We start from the raw sequence: 25,022 nt of genomic DNA, 5'->3' as shown, positions 1-25,022 counted from the left end.
AAACAATCAAAACAAGGAAAAATCAGCAAGCAAGAAGAGTGAAAGAAACAAAGGCAAAAGAACATACATCTCATGGGAAGAAAATGATGTATCCTCATCTAGTAATTCCTCAACCGAAAGTGAGGAAGCAAATCTGTGCTTTATGGTGAATGAGGAAGAATATAACTCTGATTCAGTAAGTGATTTTTCTACTGATTCTGAAAATTATGATCATCTGTTAATTGCATTTAAGGAAACACATGATGAAGCAAACAGATTAGATGTAATTTGCAACAAATTGAATAGAGTAAATAGGGTACTTGAACCTAAGGTCAAAGCTCTTGAAGAAGAGATGCACAAAGCTAAAACTGAATTGGTCAGCCTTGAATTAACTTGTTTGCATGCATCAATAAAAACCTGTGATAATTGTAAGAAGCTGGAAAAACATGTTGAATATTTGTTAAAAACACTTTCAAATTTCACCAAATGAAGAGAAAATCTTGAAACTTTATTAGGTTCACATAATGCTGTTTTTAATAAAAATGGTCTAGGATATAATTCTGAAATGAAAAGCAATGTGAAAAAGCTGTCTAGTTTTTTTGTTCCTTCCAAAACAGGTTTTTCTTCTTTTAGTTATTCAAAAGCAATGCATACTGCAACATGTTTTTACTGTATGAAGTCTGGTCATACAGTAAATGTTTATCCTCTTTTCAAGCAACATTCTGGTAATAGGCATGACTCATCAAACCTAGGTCAAAAACGCTTTTACCCAAACTTGAGTAAAGCACAAGATAATACGAGGCAAATAGGTTTTTTAGAATTAACATAGAAGTGTGTTAAGATGGTTGTTGGTGTGGAAAAATATTTAGCATATCTTTCAAGAGGTCGTAAATATAGACGTGACATGACATGAAAACATTCTACTAAAAAGAACATAATAGAATATTTTGCACGGTATAATGTTAGCTTAACACTGTGTTCTTGTCATTTGAGTCAGACTTTGCTTATCAGAAGAAGTAAAGATTACAAGATATTATTGCATCTGTTAAACAAAATATTTGTGTCTCACAAGATCTATTGTTAAAGAAAATATATCTTTCAGACAAAGTGCTTTCATGAATTATACTTTATTGTAACCACATTGAATCAAAATTAATATAGATGTGTTGAACTCTACTCCAATAAAAAAATATATATATATATATATATATATATATCCATTAAAAGTACATAAATATATGTGGAAAAATATTTTCTCATCCCTCCACACTCCAAAAATACAATGAAATGAAGAAATTTGTTTAACATTTCATACTTCATTAACACAATAAAAAAATTAAACTTCAAAAGTAATAAAAAAAACATAATTTAGATAATTAAATTGCAAGCTCACAACAAATACATCATTTAAAAAAAAGTTAAAACTTGACTGAAAAACAGCAAGAAAAAAAAAGAGCAAATGCTAGTTTAACTAAACTTTGACCATTTCTCATCACAACCCATAATTTTATTTATTATGTTCAACTTCCATGTTATATATGAGGAAAATAAAGGAAACAAATTAATATAAAATTTATATAAAAGTATGTAAAATTAATCATATAAACTATTTAATATAGAAAATAATAAAAATATTTAGATGAAATATATAATTTAAATATTTACTTTCACAACTTTTTTATATTTTTTTTAATAAAAAAATATATTTTATTTTAAAGAATATGTAGTAGTATTATGCCCGATACTTTGTAAAATTCATATGTATTGCAATTTTATGATAATTTGTTAAAGTAGGGCTCAATACCATAGGTTGACCAAATAGGGAGAAAAAAAAACACATTATTTGGATGGAAGATTACCATAGGTTGGCCAAATAGGGAGAAAAAAAACACATTATTTGGATGGAAGATTATGTAATATAATGGGGTAGATGGTCAATATATAATAGTAAATGTGCTCACGTAAGATCAAGTCTCATGTAACCAAGAAATATCACCTACTTAAGTGATATGGCTCTGAATAATCACTAGTACAAAATATCACTATAACGATGCTATATAAAGACGGTTTAGTTAAAACCATCATTAAAAAAAACGGCGGCAAACTTGTAATTATAAAACAAACGGAAGCATTTATAACGATGGTTTTTTGGAGGACCCGTCGTTACTTTAAGGTTCAGTGAAAATAATGACGGTTTTGGAAAGGAATCATCGTTACTTTTTAGGGTTTAAAAAATTTGCGCACTCATTTTTTAAGGTTTCAAAATTCCGCGCACTAAATTGGCAGCAGACTTCATTTTTGCTCCTACTTCACTCTTACACACTTCACTTTTTTTCCGTCTTCACTCTTTGCCACTACAATAGCGCCTGTGCTCCTCACTCATTGTGCCAGTGGATTTAGTTCATCACCGTAAACCCAGCTCCGCGATCCAGCACCACCGACCAACTACCATCTTCACTTTGCTACGCTCATCACGCCCGCACCACGAACCAGTTGCCACTACGCCACCAACTAACTCACCAACTCCGCGTGCCGCACCAGTCGTCGCGTGTTGCCCTAGCTGCCGACGCGTCGCCATGAACCAGCTGTCACTACTGTTAAAGATGGATGAAGCTCATCTCTACCTAGTCTTAGTGTGTTTGATGTAGATGTTAGCTAGGTTGCTTTGTAGGTTGCTATATGGCTTAGATGATTCTGTTGTTTAGGCTTGTGTGTTGTCAAGGTTGCCTTTTGTTGCATGACCCATCCTAGATACCAAATCAAGGTAGTAAGATCAAGCTCATGATGTGGTTAAATGTCTTTTTGGAAAAGCTTTTTAAAGTTTTCTTAAATGGTTTGATTCAGTACAAAAATAAATCTGTTTTATTGAGAAGCAATCGATTTATTTCTTCTCTGTTAAAGGCTTTTCGAAATTCTGTTAGGGCACCAAAGGTACAGCTCAGTCTGTTATTTCAGTTAAGCTGAGCTGGCAGCTTTATCATCTTTTAACCTGTTGTTTTTCAGAATCAATTTGTTGTTTTGCTAACTGCTCTGTAACTATTTTTTAAAAATAGTTAGAAACTATTCTCTATAAAATAAAATGCCCTTTTCACGTAAAGGGATGTTGAACAATCACAATTTTAACAGAGATACAACATTTTGTGTGTGAGAAAGTGAATTGGAAAGGTTTTGCAAAGGTTTTTCAAAAAGTGAAATACATGTGAGCTTGTTCTTGAAGAACCTTGTGCTGGATGAAGGTGCTGGTACTGTCTTGGAGCAAATAGAACAACTAGTTTATGTTCTTGCAACATTGTTTCAGGTGTAATCTTTTCCTTATTCATTCTTGTATTGGTTTTGAGCGTTAGTCACTCTAGATAAGGTTTCTTGGAGTGCAAGGTATGCTGGAATAGTGTTTTTCAGCCTTGATAGTTGATGTTCTTGAAGGGTTCAAGAACTGTTGTGTGTTTGTAATTGATTGTATCGGTTTTTAGTGGATTACACCTTGGAGTGAGGTGAACTGGACGTAGCTCTTGATGAGTGAACCAGTATAAAAATTCTTGTGTGATTCTTTTCTCATCCCTGCACTTAATTTTGTAATTTCACATAATCTGTCGAGAAAGGAATCTGTTATATTGAAACTAAATCTGTTAATTCTAGACCTGGATAGATTTGTTGTTCTAACTTGTTAATCAATCCTCTAATCATAAATCAAGTTGCTGTGTGAATCTGTAATAGGATAGGAAGGGTGAACTGGTTCCCTTAACTAAACTGTGACATTTGGTTCATTACTCTAGATAGCTTATGTTAAGTAAAAATTGATTAATTCTGTACCTTAAGCTGCAACGTTATAAACAGTAAAAGTTAATCAATTTGGTTTTGGTCAATGTTGCCTTCAAGATTGACCCTAAAAAATCTTTTGAAACTCTTAGTTGGGATTTTTTTAATATAAGTTGATGTGAGTTGATTTTAAGATTGCACATTTTATGTTTTGCACTTTGTTCATGAGTTTTCGAATTAGCAGAATATGATGAGAAACTTAGAGAAGATTGTCACTGGACACGAACTTAACCAAGTGGTTAAGTAAGTGTCAAGGTTCTCTTCTAGAGGGCCAAGAGAAAAACAAAAGTTATATGGTGAATTGATTATGAGATGCGGAATCAAAGAGCATATAATGGAAAGAAAACACAATGAAAACTGAAAATGAAATGAAGAACACAAGAACATAAAAATGGAAGAAGAGTGGTGCGAAAAAAAAGGAAGGGAAAAGGTGAAGAGATGAAGAAAACTTATGGAGATGAGATATTGTCACGTCATTTGGAGGATAGGATACTCCAAGATGAGTGGTGTAGAGCCCTAACTTGAAGTGTAGTGCACTCAAGATAATACCCAAAATACTAAGAGACTCAACTCACTAAACACTTTGATAAAGTTTCTTTTCTTTTTCAAAATTCAATGTGTAAATACATGAGGCAAGACACCCTTTATATAGGAGAGAGTGACTTGGAGAGAAAAGTGAGAGGGGTATGAGCGTTATTAGTGAGAAACCTTCTAGATGGCAGATCAAAGTTGAGTGCCTCCCAAGCTAGCCTACATCTTCTAGAAACTAGGTTAAGGGGTGGTTTGGAAAGGGTTTCTAGAAGGCAAGTTTTTTGTGGGTTTAGAACAAGCCCAATATTATACTAGGTACACCATATTCTAGCTTATTCTTATAATTGGGGCCGAAAGTGAGCCCAATTTATTTACTCGATTTTGTCTTGTAAAAAGATCAGAAGAAAGAACAACTGATATTTTGCTCCATGTTTGGTTTTTCTTCTATTGAGGCTCTCCTAAGGTTTGGTGGAGCCTAGTCTTGTATAATGAGATGACGAATGTTCTACTTGTAACCATAAAATAAAGGTACAAATTAATGAAATATTTTTGCTGTTGAGATTATATTCTTGCGGTTGAAATTATATTCTTGTTGTTGAAGTAATATTCTAGTTGAAGGAAATTGTTGAAGGAATGTCTATAAAAGGGGTTTAAGACCCTAAGTAAAGGTAAGTATTTTCTGAGAATTCTAGATTGAAACAAATTTATAGTTTGAATGCTCTCACTGACTTGATCGTCAGAGTATGATCAACCGGTAGAGCTCCCTTTGTCACAAAGCATCGACATCTTGGAGCATCATGTGAAGACGAGTCAAAGCGGATCTCACCACCAAGTCCGACCGAAGTCAACCGGCGAGAACAATTACATAAACTAGGTTTCACTTCCACTAAGAGTGATACCTTTTTTTTTGTTAAATTGCTTCTAACCGTACTCTTTTTTGTTTTAGTTTATGTGAATGATATACTCATGACAAACTCTTTTGATCCTGAAATTACTTCCTTTATTACTAAGCTTAATTATTGTTTTTCGTTAAAGGACTTGGGACCTCTTCATCATTTTTTTGGGCATTTAAATATCTCATACTACAAGTGGGGACATGCAATTATCGTAGTCATAGTACATTCCTGACCTCCTTTAATGCACAAATATGATGGCTTCCAACTCTCAACCCACTACTACGGTATCCTCCACTCGTCTTCAACAAAATTCATCAGAAGTTTTCATTGATCCAACGTTGTATTGATCCATAGTGGGTACCCTTCAATATCTTCTTGTAATCGTCTTAAGTTATCCTACTCTGTTAATAAAGTTTCTAAATTCATGCACGCTCCTCAACTTCACCATTGGCAAGCTATCAAACGTATACTTAGATACATTGTAGGAACCATTGATCATAGTCTTCTTATTCCATAGCTTTTTCTGATGTCGATTGGGGTGCTAATATAGATTCTCGCAATTCAACAATGAGTTTTTGTGTATAATTGGAGTCAAATCTCATTTTGTCATCGACACACAAATAGAAAATTGTTTCTCACAGTAACACAGAAGCATAGTATAGAGTAGTCGCTGCTGTCATGATTGAAATCCTTTCGCTTAAGTCTTTTCTTCATAAAGTTCACATTCACACAACATATTTTTTCAAATAATCTCGGTGTTGTGCTCTTAATTGAAAATTCTGTAATGCACTCTAACTTCAAACACTTTGAGTTTGACTTACATTTTGTTAGAAATAATATACAAAATCAACAAGTTCAACTTCTATACATTTTTTAGTATTATCAAGTTATATTGTATTTTTCTTATAGTGAAATAATATAATACCTTTTTTAGTTCTGAAATGTCTTTTAAAAATAAAAATTATAATTTTTAAAGCACATACTATTTCAAATATGGTAATTAACTTTAACAATATTGTTTTAAGATTTATATTCTTTTAGTTTTTCAAAGACTAAGTTCTCATTCAATTAACACATGTACATGAACTTGTGATTTAGCCCATAGTATATGATTTGTTGAAAATTAAAATTTGTCCTAATAACTCTTTGAATTATAAAAAAACTATTATGAGAAATGTGGTGAAGATTTTGTTGTTGGAAATGGTTGGTGGAAATTCAACGATGGATAAGATATACACGTCACTCTGACATGTCGCACTTGCTTTGGATCATCATTCTCGCGTGGTTTATAATTTGTCTATTCCTAACTTAAACACTATTCTACACCGTTCACACTTCCTTCTTCATTTAAAATTTTAATAGTCAAAAGCCAAATTATATCACATGCTTTAACACTTTTTGATACCCATGATTTATTGAAAATATTGACATTTATTTTTTAATAGAGTCAATAGAATATGTATTTAATTTTCGTGTAAGCAAATTTATTGAATAAATATTAATTGTAGTTTCACGAATAAAATTAGTACATAATCCTATCAATTTAAAAAATCTCTGACAAAAAACTTGAAGTTAATAATAAACTGTTGTGTTTAATAAAATTATTAACTTTTAAAATACATTTTCATGAGTAAGTATTAGTATTCAGTTAAATAATGTTATAAAGACAACTTCCGAATACATAATTTTTATTTGGAATATTTTATTGTAAATAATTTATATATTCCAAAATTGTTAACCATACTATTCATATTTATTCTTTTATTAAATTATTTATATTTTAAATTTTAAGTTAAATTTGGTATAAAAATAATAACATTGAAAATATTTTTTTATAATTAAAATTTATTATTTGTTTATGAATATAATTATTGACTTTAAATTATATATTAAAATCATAATTATACAAATTTATAAATTAAAATCATAATTATAAATTTTCTTTTTGGGTATGTTTTGTGAATTGCTTATTGTTACAAATAATTCATTAAATAGAAACTAATTCTAGAGATAAAAAATAACTATTTGCTATATCCATTAAATTAAATGTTATTCTAGAGACTAAAAGATTATTCGTATCTAAATTAGTTTTTATTATTGATAAATAATTTTTAAATTGGTATCTAGTTAGCTACCAACTTTAGAATCTAAATAATTGGTAACTAAAACCTATGTAGCTAATTAGATACCAATATAGAAACTATTTATCAATAATGAAAACTAATTTAGATACCAATAATTCTTTTAGTCTCTAAAATAATATTTAATATTTAATTCAGTCAATATAGCAATTAATTATTTTTTGTCTCTAAAATTTGTTTATATTTAATGATGTTGTAGTAGGGTTGGGTATGTTTTGTTGTTTGAATTTGTATGCTCTGATGGTTAAAGTATGTTTTAGACACACACTAGAAGTTGTTTTGCCATCATAAAAAAATGGAAGATTGTTGAGACCTTAGAAAATCTATCTAGGTAGTCTATTAAGGCCCTAGACGTTTTGATGAACTCTAGAAAACCTTTGAGTTCATGTCTCTAGGTTTTAATGATAACAAAAACCGTTTGAATGACTTACATGTATATTACAAAATCTAAACAATGTTTCTACAATTGTAGTGTTCTTTAGATGGTCTAATAAACAATTTGAGCATCTACAACATAAGTTCATGATAAACAGTCAAATAAATGATCTGAACGTCTATAGAATATGTTCATTAGACATTCTAATAAGAATCGTTAAGTGCATAACAGAATTCATACATAATGTGTTACTTGGCTCTAATAATGATTTGTACAATTGCAATATAAAGTAGACTCTTCGAGCATCTATAGATTTGTTCTTGTTATATGGTCTAACGAACATGTTGAATGAGTAACAGGTTTTTCGTATAATTGTTAAACATAATCTTCTGAATGATATATCTACTAAAAACGCGTTCAATCAAAGAGATTTTATGTTCAAAAATGAAAAGATTTTAATCTATTTAATGAATTTGTTCATCCCTATTTAACATAAAGAGATTGAAGGTGGAGAACAAAGGAAGGGCAAGCTAAGCAATAAAATGATATATTATGATCTTGTTGAAATACTGAGAGCTTTTGTGAGCGTCTACTATAGTCTTGAGAGCATTTAGTTTTCTGGGTTGAGTGCAAAACCATTGTAATTCTTCACTTTGTGAAGTTATACCCATGTGAACTTTCTTTCGTGTTCTCTTTAAAAGTGTTCTTTGTTTCTTTTGAGAGTTTTAATCTCAGTGTGAGATTAAGAATGTATAACCTGGAGAGGTGTGAATACTCGTTGTAACCTGAAGAGAAGATAATACTCATTGTAACCTAGAGAGGTGAGAATACTCGTGTAATCAATTGTTTACTGGAAGCTCTTAAGCAGTTGCTTAAAAGAAATGGATGTAGCCTGACTTTGGGTGAACAAGGATAAATTCTTTGTGTGTTTATCTTTCGTTACTCTTGTTGTTACTCATGCTTTGTTATTTACTCCATTCTTTTGGCTAGACAGTTTGTTAGACAATTACTTAGATGGTATGCCTATACGACTATGCTAAATGATCAATTTTTTTCTTATTAGATCGTTGTTAAGTGTCATACTTCAGTAATATTCCATATTAAAAAATATGAACTTATGGATATTAATTGATTAAATAACTATAATATAACCCCTAATTTATGAATTTAAATATTTTTACATATTTTGTGATTATAATATGAATAAGAACGATTTATTCCAAAGTTTTTGTTAATTTCAGGATTTTAGGGAATAATGGAGATGAAAGGTCAAAAGAAGAATATACAAGATAAGAAGGGAAAGTTGGAACGCTCCAAACACTCGCCCAAACTCGTTCAAGCCAGAAGCTCCCAAAGGATCTCGCTCAAGCGAGCCCAATCTCGCCTAGACGAGATCACTTCAGAGACGTTGGGCTTATTTTCGTCCAACTCGCCCATGTGAGTTCAATCACGCCCAGCTGAGAAGTCACTTAGCCCAAGCCCAACTAGGTTAAACATGAGGCATGAGACATAACCCTAAACATCAATTGGGATAATAGAAGGTGATAGAAAACCCTAGAGGAGGCATTTGTCTAGGAGAAACATCTTGGATCTTCTTTTCTTGTTTTCCATGCTTGTAATGGCCAACAAGGGTGCAAAAGAATCAATCTAGTGAGCTTGATGCAGCTAATCAAAATTTTGTCAAAGAATCTACTGTGAATGCAAGATTGCCTAAGGAATGGAAGACACCCAGGGATCTTACACTAGACAATGTAATTGGTAAAATTGAGAAAGGAGTCTCAACAAGGAATTCACTTAATAATTTCTGCAGAACAGTGGCCTTTCTTTCACAGATTGAGCCTAAAAGTCTGGAAGAAGCACTGCAAGACAACAATTGGATAACAACAATGCAGGAAGAACTGAACCAGTTTGAATACAATGAAGTGTGGACTTTGGTTCCAAGAAAGCATGAGATGAATATCATAGGAACCAAGTGGGTGTACAGGAACAAGATGGATGAACATGGGACTATCACTAGAAATAAAGCAAGGCTGGTTGCTAAAGGTTATAACCAAGAGGGAATTGATTTTGGTGAAACCTATGCACCAGTAGCACGTCTTGAAGCTGTCAGATTACTCCTAGCATTTTCCAGCATACAAGGTTTCAAGCTGTTTCAAATGGATGTCAAGAGTGCATTTTTAAATGGTTACATTAATGAAGAGGTGTTTGTATCTCAGCCTCCAGGGTTCGAAGATCATAAAAATCCAGAGCATGTGTACATGCTTAAGAAGGCGTTATATGGATTGAAGCAGGCACCTAGGAAATGGTATGAGAGGCTAAGTGTTTCTCTCCTATTCTATTTTCCCTAGCTAAGGAAGTCTTGAGTCGGGGGATCTCAACTTTGGTGGATTCTCAAAAAATATTACCTATGGCTAGTTCCAAGGGTTACTCATTTCCATCTCATCTGTTATATGTTGATGATGTTTTTGTTTTGTATAGAGTAGGAATTCACTAACCTCATCAAATTCTTGCACAGTTATGGTATGACTTCTTGCCAATGGTTGAATGCTACTAAGAGTAATTTTTACACTTTAATAGGAAAATTAAATATTTGCTTGGTTGTCAAAGAGGCTCTTTTCCGTTTTCTTATTTAGTTGTTCCTAACTTTATAGGGCCACCTAAAACTCAATTTGTGTAACCTCTTAGTGATAAAATTTGTCTCAAGACTTGGAAAAGTTAAACTCTATAGAATTTAGCTTGTTAATTCTATGATAGTTGGTGTTCTTTACTATAATTTAGTCTCGTTAAAGAGGTTGCTAGATGAATTACAATTTCATATGACTGGATATGTTAATAAATTCAATTTAATTACGCTTAAATGGAATAACTTATGTACTATTAAGCTTGAAGGTGGCTTCTAGGTTGTAAATATTCATATGGAAAATAAATCCTTTTTTTCTAAGATTGGCTTGGGACCTTTCTTATACTTATGCTCCTTTGACTTGTTTGATATACTTATGCTCCTTTGGCTTGTTTGATGAGAGCTAGGATTTTAAAGTATAAAATACAAGATGATTTTTTGGTACAAGTCCTCCTCTATCTGATCGGGTATTAATGATTGGTATGATATTGTTTTGGATAATACCTGTTGGACTGTCGGTAATGGAGAACAAATTAATTTATGGAATGACAGTTGGTGCTCTAAATGTTTCATTTATGAGATGATTGGTGTTCCTTGTAGGGAGTAGTCGAAACTTTCTACTAAAGTCTATCAAGCTTGGAGTTGTAATAGTTGGTTTATATCTCTTCTCCCATCTAATATGTCTGAACTAGATAATTTAAAGAATTTGGTTATTTTTTAATTGATTGATGAACCTATTGGTCTTTGGAGGGTTATTGAATGTTGACTCAAAAGATTGCATGGAATTTCTTTTTTTCTTTTTACTTTCTCAATCTTCTTGTGATTGGGGTAGATTAATTTGGGTGAATTTCATTTCCCCTACTAAAACTTTGGTTATCTGTAAGTAGTTACATAATCATATGCCTACTAGTAAGGAGGTTCAATATAAGGGTGTGTCTACATCCTCTATGTGTTCTTTTTGTATTATCATCTCCTATTGATTTCATTCGCTTTTTAAAGTTGAAGGTAGCACTAGTACAAAAGTTTAAAACAACGACCCATTATTTAATGTGATTTAGGGTTATACATTGTCTTTCAAAACGTAGTGACATTTTTTAAACACTACAAAAAAAATCAGTATTATCTACGAATTTTTACCCACGGACCTGAGTCCGTAGGTAAATTCAGCATTACCTACGGACATTAGCTACGAACAACATTACCTACGGACATTACCCACAGATTCTGAATCCGTAGGAAATTCAGCATTACCTACCAACTATTACCCACGGATCTTATTACCTACCAACTTTTACCTACAAATATCTATTACCTACCAACTATTACCACTAATCTCTATTACCTACGAACTATCACCCACAGATCTCTATTACCTGCCAACTATTATCATAATAATTATATACATAATATTAAAAATATTAATATAATATGAAGAATTATAAAATCATAATTAATATTCATAAATAATAATAACCATAACTAATTTACAAATAGCCGCATTCTTAAATAATTTTTTACTCTAATTCCGAAGCGTGCCACTTATGCTTTCATAGTTTATTTCTTCTTGGCGCTTCACATTTTCTCTCTGTTTTTTCTCTGGTGTTCCTATCTTCTTCTGCGGGCTTCATTGTGTTCTCGTGCCATTGTAAGTTCTTTTAGATCAACTCTTTTTCTTCTTCACCAATGCTTTATAATTTTTTTTCATTAAATTTATTTGTTTGTTTTCTTGCATTGGCGTAGGGTTCTCTGGCGCTTCGTTTTATCTTATGTTTTTGCTCTCGTGCTTCCCCTCGTCTTTTGCGACCCTTCATTGTCTTCTTCGTGCCATTGTAAGTTCGTTTCGAGCTCTCTTTCTTTTTCACCATTGGTTTATATATTTGTTTCGTTTCTCTTATTTGTTTGTTTTCTTGTATTGGCAAAGGTCACCACTGCTCTGTCGTTGTTGCCTCCGCCATTGCTGTCTTAGGGTTTATGGTTTAGAGTTTTATTTTTTTTTTAAATTAAATAAGAATACGACTATTTATCATAGTCGTATTTATAAATAATATTTAAGAATGCAACTAAATAGCCGTTTTCTTATCTCTTGTATTTACGACTACATGTACAACAAATGTGGCTATAAAATCACCATTTTAAATAAAAAATAGCCGCCTTCTTTTAGTGTAGTCTCTTTTAAAATATTTTCATTTAGTTGTTATCATTTTTTATGCTTGGCTAATATGGAAAATGAAAAATCATTCTAGATTTCAACGAAACATTGATATGAAATCAGTTATTTGTACAACTAACGGTTATATCTCTTTATTAGGTAACCTTAAACCCTAAAAATTAATGAAGAATGATATTAGTGATTTTACTATTTTTAAGTACTTTGATATAAAAACTATAGGTCTAAGAAAGATCTTAGGACTGTTCAAATTATTTGAAAGATCTTTGATAAGGGTTGGATTAATATTGATGGGCTACAAGAGAATGTTCCGATCTTGCTTCTTCTGAGAGTATTTTTAAAGGCAGTAAAGGGGAACTCATTGGATGCTTCACCTCTTATTTAGGAGGTCATAATGCATTATATGTGAAAATTACAAGTGCTATTTTTTTGCTATTGTGTATTCTTGGAAAGGTGACTACAAGAAAGTGTGATTAATGTAATTCTTCCTTGGTCTGCCAAACATTTTCTTCTCATCAAATTGTTCATCGGTCTCTTAGAGAAAGATGGAGCAGATGCATGAAGAGTTGTAATGTTATAGAGTTTAAATTTTTTCATATTTTTATGAAGAAAATCATTATGCTGATAAACTTGATAATTTTAGGGTTAAGAAAAAATTAGACTTCAAATGATTTCACTCTCTTTCATCTTTTATTAGCATATAAATAATATGTATCAACTCCCTTTATATGTTTATGTGCATGTGTTTTATTTGATCCTATATTTTTTTTTCATTTTTCTTTTTTTTATTAATATATATTTTTTATTTAGTGGTAAGTAATTTTTTAACTATGGAATGTGAGTATATTTGAGAGGTTATAGTTTATAAAGATGTTTAACATGAATTTATAAAGAAATAACAAAATGAATTCAAGCTGAAAAATCATATATTTTTATATTTAATGTTATGAACCCTAAACTCTAATCCCTAATGATCATGTGTTTAACATTTTGTATGAAGTGTAATTATTCGTATAAAGTTATTCTAATTAGAAAAAAATTATTATTAAGTTTTTATATATTTAAAAATATTTCATTTTAATTTCCATACATGACATTTTAATTTCTTTTTATTTTTTACACATTTTATTTTATTTTATTTTAATTCATCTAACAAAATTGAAAGAAGTTAAAATATTTTTAAATATAAGAATGAATTTATTTTACTATAATAACTAAATAAGCAATTACTCTTAAATAATATTTGAAAGTTCTAACATACAAACATGGTTAAGTCCACCCATTTCAAAATAAAACAAACCCAATTAACGAAGGACTATAACTTAATTTCTTTTTTCTACAAATTCACTTAATCGTTAATTATTTCCATAACCTAATAACAAATCCCATATATAAATCCAAACTCAACAAACAAATTACACTCTTGAAGAGAGAGATTGGGCATGTGTACTTGTTTAACATGATTGTTACACATATCTAATCGTCACGTTTCAAAAGAAAGTTTCAATTTCTTGTGACATTTAAATTAATTTTCAGGTTAAAAAATATATCATACTAATCACACTTGACATAATATGTACAATTATTTTATTAATGCCAGAAATGTGGAACATCGTCTCACCTTTATCATTAAACTCCAAGTTGTTGTTGGATACACATTGCTTTCACCTTTTTATAGTGAATTTTGGTGGCAGATAAGAAGGTTAGAAGAAGGTTCATTGTTTTTGGAGCATCTCATGTTGCAACATGTTCAAATATTAAAGGTTGTCTATTTATGTATCACATTCTTCTTGTTTAGTTAAAGGAAGAGTTTGGCCTAGCCGACATGGATACAACATTCACTGAATTTCTATAAAGTGTGTTGGATTAATACAATAAATAATTTCAAAATACACAAATATCACCACAAAGAGACAAAGAAAGGAGCAAAATATCGTGTTGCTAGAACCCTCTTTCCCTAGTGTATTCTTAGAATACATTTCAATTTTCAACAATTTTTCTACTTTCACACTTATGGAAAGAAAATACAATACTACTAATTCTACTATTACCTAACATAATGTCATACTTATATATATTTTATTACAAAACAAATCATTAAATAATAATTAATTTTAAAGATAAAAAATAATTAATTACTATATTAAATAAGTTAAATACTATATATTTTATAAACTAAAAAATTATTAATATCTAAAGTAATTTTTATTTTATTATTAATAAAAATTTATAAATAAATTTATAAATTAGTATTTAATATTAATTATTAATTATTTATATTTTAAATTAATTTTTGTAGTGACTTATTCAAACTTTAAAGTACTTCTTTAAAAACTACTTTTGTTAATTTTTATTAATAATCTCTACAAGAAAATTACTAATAGAAATTAATTTAAAGATAAAAAAATAATTATTTATTATATTGACTAAATTATATATTATTTTAAAAATTAAAAATTTATTGATATTTAAATTAGTTTCTATTATTGATAATTAATTTTTAAATTTGTATTTAATTAGTTATCAAGATTTTAACTACCAACAATCTAAATAATTGATAGTTAAAACTTTGGTAGCTAAAACTTTAGTAATTAATTAGATATAATTTAAATACTATTTATCAATAATATAAATAAATTTAAATAATACTAATTTTTTTAATCTTTAAAATAGCATCAAATTTAGTCAATATAACAAATAATTTTTTTTTTCTAAAATTAATTATTATTAAAGAATTTATTAGTAATGAATAGAAATTACTTTAGTATGAATACGTTAATTTATAAAATAATATTTAATTTAATTAATATAACAATTAATTGTCATTTCATAATTTAGTGTATTTTTTTAATATATATATATATATATATATATATATATATATATATATAAACCATTACGTAACAATGGTGACAATATATACTTATATCAATATTAGAGCAAATTGTAGCAGTTAAAATGGGGTGAATTCCATGTAACCTTATGTCATATGAAAGCCATGTATTTTTGTTACACATTGTTATGCAAAACTTAACTTAAACCGTGTGATGTAAAATCAGGTAATAATTTCGTGCTAAATACGATTGTGAGACAGCTATTGTTTCATTTACCAGGTTTTTATTTTAATTAAACTTTACATATAACATTTAGAGTAATTGAAAATATCCGAACTATAAAGTGATGAAATGATTAAATTCAAAACTTATGTTCCGCTGATAATTTTTTTACTTAGTGGAAAGAAAAACAAAAAAATATATATATAAAAACACGGCAGCAGCAGAGCACACAAAGGCCAACACAACGAAAGAAGTGGGCTAAGCAATAATGCCCCGACAGGAGGGATGGAGGACGGGTGACGGAGGACGACAATACCGACACGAAAGACGCATCGGTTGGCATGAAGATCACGGGGAAACAAATGAATCTACAACTTTTTTCTTCTCGAACTTCCCAGACGATCATGGTGAGTTTGAAATGTTTAAGGTGTTTCAAAGATGGGCTAGAGTGAAAGAGGTTTTCATCGCACGAAAACCAAACAAATGGGGAAGGAGGTTTGGGTTTGTGAGGTTTTTAGGAGTAAAGAACGTAGGGTGTCTGGAGAGAGATCTGGATAAGATTTACATAGGGAACCAGAAGCTCTTTGTGAATGTACCAAAATACTGTCGTCAACAACTTGAACCAGCTGGGGTGGAGGGGAGGATTCTGAGGGAGCCATTCAGGGAGAGGAAGAATGTCACAGGGCAGGAAGACAAGCTGAAACACAAGCCTAATCCGGAAAAGTTAAGGGAGGAGAAGTGGGTGGAGAGGAACGGGAGCAGGTCATATGTCGATGCTGTAAGAGGTGAATTCCAAAAGCAATGGAAGGGCCAAAGTATTAAAGCAGAACGATGTATCATACCGTGGATGGAAAGAAGTGTTGTGGGAAAGCTCAGAGATGACTTGGGAGTTGACCAGCTAGGGGAGGAGTTAGTGAAAGGGGGTATGAATATGGTTGAAATGAGGTCCCTGGGAGATAACCTAGTGCTGCTTACGCCAAGAGCAGGGGAGAACATGGAGGATGTTATCAAGCTTAACAAGGAATGGATTGACACTGTGTTTGTGAGTGTCAAACCTTGGTCAGCTGACAGCAATCCGAGCCATAAGACAGTGTGGGTGAGATGTTATGGGTTACCTTTTGTCTTCTGGAATAGGGATTGCTTTTCTAAAATTATAGGTCTTATGGTTCAGTCGGCCACTCTTAAGGCTGTTGCAGATTCTACTACTTCATGGGAGCTACTAGAGTATGCTCGAATACAAGTAAGAATTTTGAAGCTGGAGAATGCGAAGATGGCGAAATGCGTGAGGGTAAATGATCAGTTGTGTAACATTCTTATTGAAGAAGAACCCCCGGAGCCTCCTAGAGGAAGGTGTGAGGATTTATATCCTTCATCTGAGTCGGCGGATAGCGTTTCTTTGTCAGAAACATATATAGAAGAGACAGATTTATCTGTGAACAATGAAGAGGAGGTGCCCAAACTATGGGAGGAGGACGACCGCCGTGCAAATGTGGAGGAGAAAGGGAAAGAGAAAATAGTGGAAGATGAACAGTACTCGTATAAGACAAAATCACCTTTTGGGGGCTCTCTGACAAAAAGCAAAGTAGGGCAGAGGTCAGAAGAAAAAGTAACTACTACGTATAAGGAAAGTATGGGGCATAAGGGAAGTGTAGGAGTTGACTTGGTGGGTGGTTCAGAATTAGGCTGCGGAGTAGGTTTAGAGGGGCCACTTGTACAAGCTGATTTGTCATTATTGGTCATGGAAGTGGAGCATAAAAATAACTCCAACAAAAAATATGGGGCTTTGGGCCGTAATGGGAAGATGGAGGCTCAAATAGCAGAGGGAGGGCCCGGTGCTGCAGTCCAACAAGGAGAAGAAGCGGAGGGGTCTGTGGGTAGGCCCGATGGAGAGGAGCCCGGTTAGTGCAACGATCAAGGTCTCACCTGCACGCGGAGAGAAAGCTCCGTAGGAGGTCAGCGAGTACCATCATATATACCAACCGTTGATGATAGAATTTCAGGGGATTGGGTATTGCAACGTGGGGTGTCGTTAGGGCCAGAAGAGATCACCAGGGTGGAGCACAAGACTGCAGGTGACGAAGACAGTGGAGAAGTCGGACTGAGACCCTAAGGTGCGTCAATCTTTGTTATCTCAGTAGGAGAGGAGGGGGTGAAGGAGAGAAGTAAATCCAATTCTCCACCACGTAGGAGGAAGAAGAAAGGCCTTGCTGATTTGGGAGAACCTTATTCCCACCCAAGGCGATCGGCAAGGCTGAGTGGTAGGTATGCACAGGTGGCCACTCCGGCTAGCAATAGGTATGAAATATCCTTAGCATCAATCTCTAATAAGGATATAAATAATTGTAATTCTCGGCTGAATCATACGTGTGAAATAGAAGAACCACCCAATCTATGGGAAGTCGGAAAAAAGTGCGGTTTGTTCTGCAGAAAAGATGAAGATGAGGTCATCAAAGAATATGGTAGTCTGGAAGAAAGAGATTTGGAGGTTGTGAACCAGTGTAAGGAGGGTTTTGTGAAAGGTATCCCATGATTATAGTGAACTTAAATATTAGAGGAATGGGGGGCAGTACCAAAGCTAGGTACTTGAGACATCTTATAGATAGGGAGGGAGCGGATTTTGTATGTATTCAAGAAACGAAAGCAAAGGAGTTATCAGATACTAAATGTTACTCTCTATGGGGGGATAACAACATTGGATGGTTACATTATGGAGGAGATAACGGAAGAGGAAGCCTTCTGTCGATGTGGTCTAAAGAAGTGATTAGGTACTCTAGCCATTTGATGGGAAAGGGGTATATAGTTGTTTTTGGCTGCTACATCAAATCTAATCTGGATTGTGCAGTGGTGAATATCTACTCCAGTTGCAACCTGGCTGAAAAGCAGTCTCTCTGGGCGGAGTTATCTAACATCAAAGTTACATCACAAATCAAGGTGTGGTGCTTATATGGTGATTTTAATGCCATAAGTCATAGCGAACGGAAAGGAAGTGCGGGCACGAGAATTCTCCCAAACGACCATTCAAGAGAGATCAAGGGGTTCAATACCTTTATTGATGACAATCTTCTGTTTGATATCCCCTTAGTGGGGAAAAAATTTACTTGGTTCAACGCGAATGGCTCGGCAAAGAGTAGATTAGACAAAATTCTTGTCTCTGGGGAGTGGATGGATAAATGGCCCATGTGCAAACAGTATGTTCAAAATAGAGAAGTGTCAGACCACTGTGCAATAGTGGTGAAGTCGTTGGATAAAGACTGGGGTCCGAAGCCTTTTCGTACCATTGACGCATGGTTTATGGAGAGGGGCTTTTGTGAAATGGTGAAAGAGAAGTGGAATTCCTACCCAGTTCAGGGGAGTGCCTTTGTAAAGTTTAAAGAAAAACTGAAGTGTCTAAAGGGTGATCTAAAGGCATGGAATAAGGATGTGTTCGGTGATATCAATACAAGTAAGAAGAGAACCCTACAGGAAATTGAGGTTCTTGACTGTCAAGACTGTTCTGGAATCCTTACAGAGGCTGATAGGTTGAAAAGGAGTGTGTTGGTAACTCGCCTAAGGGAACTTGATAAGAAGTTAGACTCTTTAGCGTGCCAAAAAGCCAAAGTAAGCTGGCTCAAGTATGGTGATTCTTGTACCAGATTCTACCATTCCACTCTGAGATGGAGAAGACTTAGAAATGAAGTTAAAGGAGTGGAGGTAGGGGGACAATGGTGTGAGGAACCTTGTATGGTGCGTCTAGAAGCTAAGAAGTTGTTTGAGGCTAGGTTCAAGGCAACGAAAGACCTCGGAGTAAGGCTTGATGGGGTTGAGTTTAAGTCTCTCTAGTTAGAGGTCAGTCTCAGTTTGATAGCTGTTTTCACGGAAAAGGAAATAAGAGATGCTGTGTGGCAGTGTGAAGGCACAAAGAGTCCAGGGCCGGATGGGTTCAATTTTAACTTCCTTAAGAAAAACTGGGAAGTTATGAAAGATGAAGTTGTGGCAGCCATGATTGTGTTCCACGAAACTGGATGTATTCCGAAGGGCTGTAACGCTTCCTTTGTTGCTCTAGTACCCAAAGTCAGGGATCCTGCTAAGCTTGAGTAGTACAGACCAATATCCCTGGTGGGCGCTTTGTATAAGAACATCGCAAAGGTGTTGGCGGAAAGGATTAAGAACGCTCTCCCTCATGTTATTGATGAAAGCCAATCGGCATTTCTCAAGGGAAGAGGAATCCTAGATAGCATTCTTATGGCTAATGAGGTGGTAGAGGACTTGAGGAGAGGTGGGAGGAGTGGTCTCTGCTTAAAAGTGGACTTTGAGAAAGCATATGACTCAGTTAGATGGGACTTCCTCTATGATATGCTACAAAGGATGGGCTTTCACAATAGGTGGATCTTGTGGATTAGGGGGTGTATGGAGAGCGCATCGGTATCAGTTCTGGTAAATGGAAGCCCAACGGAAGAGTTTATACCATCTAGAGGGTTGCGTCAGGGTGATCCATTAGCACCTTTTCTCTTTCTGGTGGTAGCAGAAGGTCTTACGGGGCTAGTAAGGGAAGCTGTAAAGGCCAACCTTTTAACTGGCCTGAAGATAGGAAGAAAGGGGACCCTTATGAGCCTCCTACAGTTTGCAGATGACACCTTATTCTTTTGTGAGGACTCCTTCATCAATGTGGTGACTCTGAAGGCTATCCTAAGGGGTTTTGAGCTAGCATCAGGGCTAAAATCAACTTCCACAAATCAAAGCTCACAGGTCTTAATGTCCTTGATAAAGACATTGAATGCTACACCAAGACTCTAAACTGCTCTACGATGAAAACACCGTTTAACTACTTGGGTACTGAGGTGGGGGGTAATCCAAGGAAGAAAAAGTTTTGGGAGCCTGTCATGAATAAACTGAAGTCTAGACTTAGCGTATGGAAAGGGAGATTCCTATCTATGGCAGGCAGAGTATGTTTGGTGAAATCTGTCATCACTGCGGTACCGCTCTATTACCTCTCTGTTTAAAGCTCCGGAGTCGATATGCAAAAGCATCATCAACATTCAAAGGAGGTTCTTGTGGGGTTGGGGAAAGGATAATAAGCCGATATCATGGATAAGCTGGAAAAACATTTGTAAACCGCGGGAGGAAGGAGGTTTAGGCATTCGTGACATTCGGAAGTTCAATATAGCTCTTTTAGCTAAGTGGAAGTGGAGATGTATATCGAACGAGAAAGGGAAATGGAAAGAGTGTTTGGAGTCAAAGTATGGTACGAAACAAGATGGAAACCACACCCCACTGAACCATCAATCTTGGTGGTGGAGAGATCTAGTAAAGGTATGCCGGCAGGGAAGGGGAGAGGGATGGTTTAAAAAAGAGGTTAGCTGGAAAGTAGGGAAAGGAGATAAAGCAAGATTTTGGGAGGATTTTTGGACTGGGAATGCCAGCCTTAAGGCTCTGTTTCCTAGACTATTCTCTTTGTCACTACATCAGGGCCAGACGGTGGGAGAGGTTGGGATGTGGGAGGAGTCAGTGTGGCAGTGGAAGTTAAGGTGGAGACGCAACAGATTTGAGTGGGAGGTCCCCCTCGAAACTGAGTTTTGTATGCTTATTTCCAGGGTCACTATGGAAAAGGATGAACAGGATAAGCAAGTATGGAGGAGGGACGAATCAGGGAGCTTTACAGTGAAGTCTGCATATAATGCCTTGAAGAGCCCGAAGGAGGTACACAAATATCGCCTTTTGGCTATCTTTGGAAGACAAAAGCGTTTCCTAATGTGCTCATCACTGCGTGGAGAGTGCTTTTGGGTAGACTACCAACAAGGGAGTGTTTGAGCAAGAGAGGGGTGATGGTGAACACCACAGAATGTGCCCTTTGCCATATTAAGGAGGAATCGTGTCAGCACCTCTTTGTAGAATGTAAGTATGCAGTACGGGTGTGGGACTTATGCTTTAGATGGGTTGGTATAAGGTCTGTCCAACACAATAATCTTAGGACCAATTTTGAAGGTTTTCCCCTCCCCTAACACTCTTATAAACAAAACCTGGTCTGGAAAGGTGTGTGGGCAACTGTAGTCCGATGTCTATGGGAATAGAAACTCAATTATCTTTAACCAAAGAGTTGTAGATGCAGAAGAAGTTTTCCACAATGCCCAACTTAAATCGTGGTTATGGTTGAAACACAAGGAAAATAAATTTTGTTACTCCTATGCAGAATGGGTTAAGAACCCGCTGACCTACATTTGCAGTATTAAATAACAAGGGCAGGCATATAGCAGGCTAGACTGGCTAATGGTGGTGTTGCTGGAAAGAAGGAGGATAAGGACTGGGTAATAGCCATACTAGTTGGAGCAAGGAAGTGGCATGGGTACAGTAGGTCCTTGGTGGAAGTGGCAAATCTGGAGTGGATGGGACTACAGTCGGTGGTCGTCGAAGGTATGCAAAGGTCAACATAATCGCCGGTCGGTGAAGTGGTGTTCTCCATAGGTCAACATGATCGCCGATCGATGAAGCGGCATTCTCCATTTGTGTGTAGTCGGTGGTCGCCGAAGTTATACAAGGTCAACATGATCGTCGGTCGATGAATCGGCGACCTCCATGCGTGCGTAGTCGGTGGTCGTCGAAGTTGTGCAAAGCTCAACATGATCGCCGGTAATTGAAATGGCGATATGTCAACATGATCGCCGATCGATGAAGCGGCGTTCTCCATATGTGTGTAGTCGGTGGTCGCCGAAGTTATTTGAAACGGCGTTCTCCATATGTGTGTAGTCGGTGGTCGCCGAAGTTATTTGAAACGGCGTTCTCCATATGTATGTAGTCGGTGGTCGCCAAAGTTATACAAGGTCAACAGAATCGCCGGTCGATGAAACGGCGACCTCCATGCGTGCGTAGTCGGTGGACGTCGAAGTGATGCAAAGGTCAACATGATAGCCGGTCGACGAACGACGATCTCCATGCGTGCGTAGTCGGTGGTCGTTGAAGTTATGCAAAGGTCAACATGATCGCCGGTCGAGGAAGCGACGTTCTCTATATGGGTGTAGTCGGTGGTCGCCGAAGGCAATGTGCATGGGTAACTCGTCGCGTGGCAAGGTGAATGTAGAGGGCCTCGGTTCTGGGCATTTCGGTAAAGCTGAATGTTGCTTGAGGTAACCTGCTGGCTGTATTTTTTGGTATGGTTTTCTCACTTTAAGGTTGCTCTGCCCCAACCATAAAGGAGAGTCTCTTTTGTGAATGATATAGGAAGTCCACTTCTGGTTTACTGTATATGGGTTAGGATACCCCTGAAGTATCCCCTTAATTTTATTTATTCATTGCTTATAAAAAAAAAATTACAAATATATAAAATCTCCATTTAGTACTTTGATGATTCCAAAAAATTTTAGATATAAAATCTTCCATAAAGAACTTTTATTCTTAAATATTACTTTTATTATTTTTTAAAACATACAATTTTTATTTTATTTTCTTTCAAACCCATAGTATTTTTCAGCTGAAAATCAAAGGCTAATCCTTGAAAAATACAAATCCCTTGAATAATACAAAATCAATTTAGTTATAATGCATCTTTCTATAGATTTTTTTCATACATAAACCTAAAATTGAAAATATAATTGCATGCGGTTAACAAACAATCATACTATCACTCCATATTAGTAAATATTGTTATTCTTTGTTTAAGCAAATGTGTAATTTAGAGAATTTTCATCATATTATATCTATATCTATATTTTGTTATTCTTTCCTTTTAAGTTAAAGTGTTTAATTTAGAGGATCCATATATACTTTCTATACGTGAAATATTTATATATTTATTTTGTTTTTTTAATTAACATGAATAAATAAGGAGTATTTTAGGGACATATCAATTTTATCATAAAAAGACAAGTTAACATAAAAAAAACAAAGGTTAACATATATATTATAATAATGTATGACCCTCTAAAAAAGAGTTGTGATTGATCATGATTCTATTTCTGCTCATTAGCTCCTAATTTCCATAATCCATAATCCTTCATATAATAACAATCCATAATCCTTTCCACACAGCTCTATTTGTAATTTAAGTAAAAACATTAATTGAAGAAAATGGTTAAATGAAATCCAGTTGTTGCATAAATTCTAAATAACCAATGGTACCTTACATGTGATGATGAAAAGATGACTAACAATTTCATTATCTTGCGGACATAAGGTAAAATCTTTGAATCTAGATTAATCCCTCTATTTTTTAACTAGTTCTTTACTCAAAATTTGTGTCTTTGATAGAAATTTAACTGATTTACTGGCAGGCACAGATAAATTTTCCTAAAAACACACCCTCGTGCATGTACTTGCTTTGTTGAAGTGTGGATTAGTTATTGCGTGGTGATCAAATGAAAAAAAGTGATTTCTGGAGAATGCTAAACTAGAAAAAAGATAGAGATGGGTGAAATCTGTGAGTGGCAGCATCCTATTTTTATTCACAATCCCTTGAAAAGTTATTTGTTGTTTTGTGAAGTGGATTGTTTTGTGGACAAAGATAACTACTATTCATGTCTTGCCGAATCCCCTTTCGCGTGATTCACTTTTCGTGCTTCACATCATACCCCAACTCCAACAATCAAATTCACTTCATTTGGACACATTATGGGGTTTAGAAGATTGAAAAAGAAAATGTGAAAAATGAAAGAAACGTTACTTTCAAAGGTCAAACCAAGCCACTATCATCGCTGGCTATTATGGCATGTTGAGTGGAGTTATTACTGCTTCAGTTAAACTTCATTAATATACTGTTTTTCTGCCTCCAACTCCAATAATACCTTTGCTTTCAATCAAGCCATTAACTCAGTTTAGTTAAAGGTGTTCTCCCCCACTAATAAAGTTGTAAGAACATTCATTTCCCATGAAAACACAAAAGTTTGCCAACACCCTTTTTCCTCAATATGAACTGCAAAAGGGGCTTATTAACTTTGTGTGCCATGAAAGTTTATGTTCGTGAACGTTGAATTCGTAAGTTACACATCTCACTACATCAAGTTTCAAAATCTGTTTGTTTTTATGAAAATGAGAATTCACATTGTTTAAAAGAAAATGAGGATGCAATATTTCTATTTATTTTATGTATGAGGCAGATTTTTCATATTAAACTATTAACCAAACCAAATACTAACTCGTTCATTGGAACTCGGCAAAGTAAAAGCTTGGTATCAGTATGGTTTTTTTATGTTTACAATTTTTTAGTTCTCATAAAATTATTATTTTTATTAAATATGGAGATTGAAAAAGAATTTTTTTCTAAGAAAAACTAAAATGAAAATTTGGTATAATTTTAAAATTCAAAAATTTATTTTATTGAAAATGGTCGGGTGTCGAACGACGTCATCGACCGGTCGAAAGTATATTTAAAACACAGTTATAATAAATGGTAGTTAAGGCAGTTGTGGAGACTACCTAAGAATCAGGGTTACATCCCATCAAATTCGGGTAATGTCTCAAAAAATCGGAATAAC

General features: G+C 34.2%; 2 protein-coding genes across 2 annotated transcripts; both read left to right on the top strand.

Moving 5' to 3' along the window:
* Positions 1-18,138: 18,138 nt before the first annotated feature.
* Positions 18,139-19,659, top strand: LOC137815493 (uncharacterized). The gene is made up of 2 exons (XM_068618609.1): positions 18,139-19,380; positions 19,468-19,659. Exons 1-2 carry the CDS (start codon positions 18,139-18,141, stop codon positions 19,657-19,659), a joined length of 1,434 nt encoding a protein of 477 aa, XP_068474710.1.
* A 144-nt stretch (positions 19,660-19,803) lies between these two features.
* LOC137815492 (secreted RxLR effector protein 78-like) lies at positions 19,804-20,355 on the top strand. Its single transcript, XM_068618608.1, has one exon. It carries the CDS (start codon positions 19,804-19,806, stop codon positions 20,353-20,355), a length of 552 nt encoding a protein of 183 aa, XP_068474709.1.
* Positions 20,356-25,022: the final 4,667 nt, after the last annotated feature.

The sequence above is a fragment of the Phaseolus vulgaris genome, chromosome 1 (genome assembly GCF_000499845.2).
Source record: "Phaseolus vulgaris cultivar G19833 chromosome 1, P. vulgaris v2.0, whole genome shotgun sequence".
In the NCBI taxonomy this organism is placed as follows: domain Eukaryota; kingdom Viridiplantae; phylum Streptophyta; class Magnoliopsida; order Fabales; family Fabaceae; genus Phaseolus; species Phaseolus vulgaris.
This window is presented reverse-complemented; position numbering and strand designations above follow the sequence as displayed.

Excerpts from the sequence above, each read along its gene's own strand:
- LOC137815492 (XM_068618608.1), top strand. The coding sequence starts at position 19,804 with ATGGCTAATGAGGTGGTAGAGGACTTGAGGAGAGGTGGGAGGAGTGGT.
- LOC137815493 (XM_068618609.1), top strand. The coding sequence starts at position 18,139 with ATGGGGGGCAGTACCAAAGCTAGGTACTTGAGACATCTTATAGATAGG. Across the intron at positions 19,381-19,467 it reads TCGGAGTAAGGCTTGATGGG|TGTGAAGGCACAAAGAGTCC; the intron begins GTTGAGTTTAAG and ends GCTGTGTGGCAG.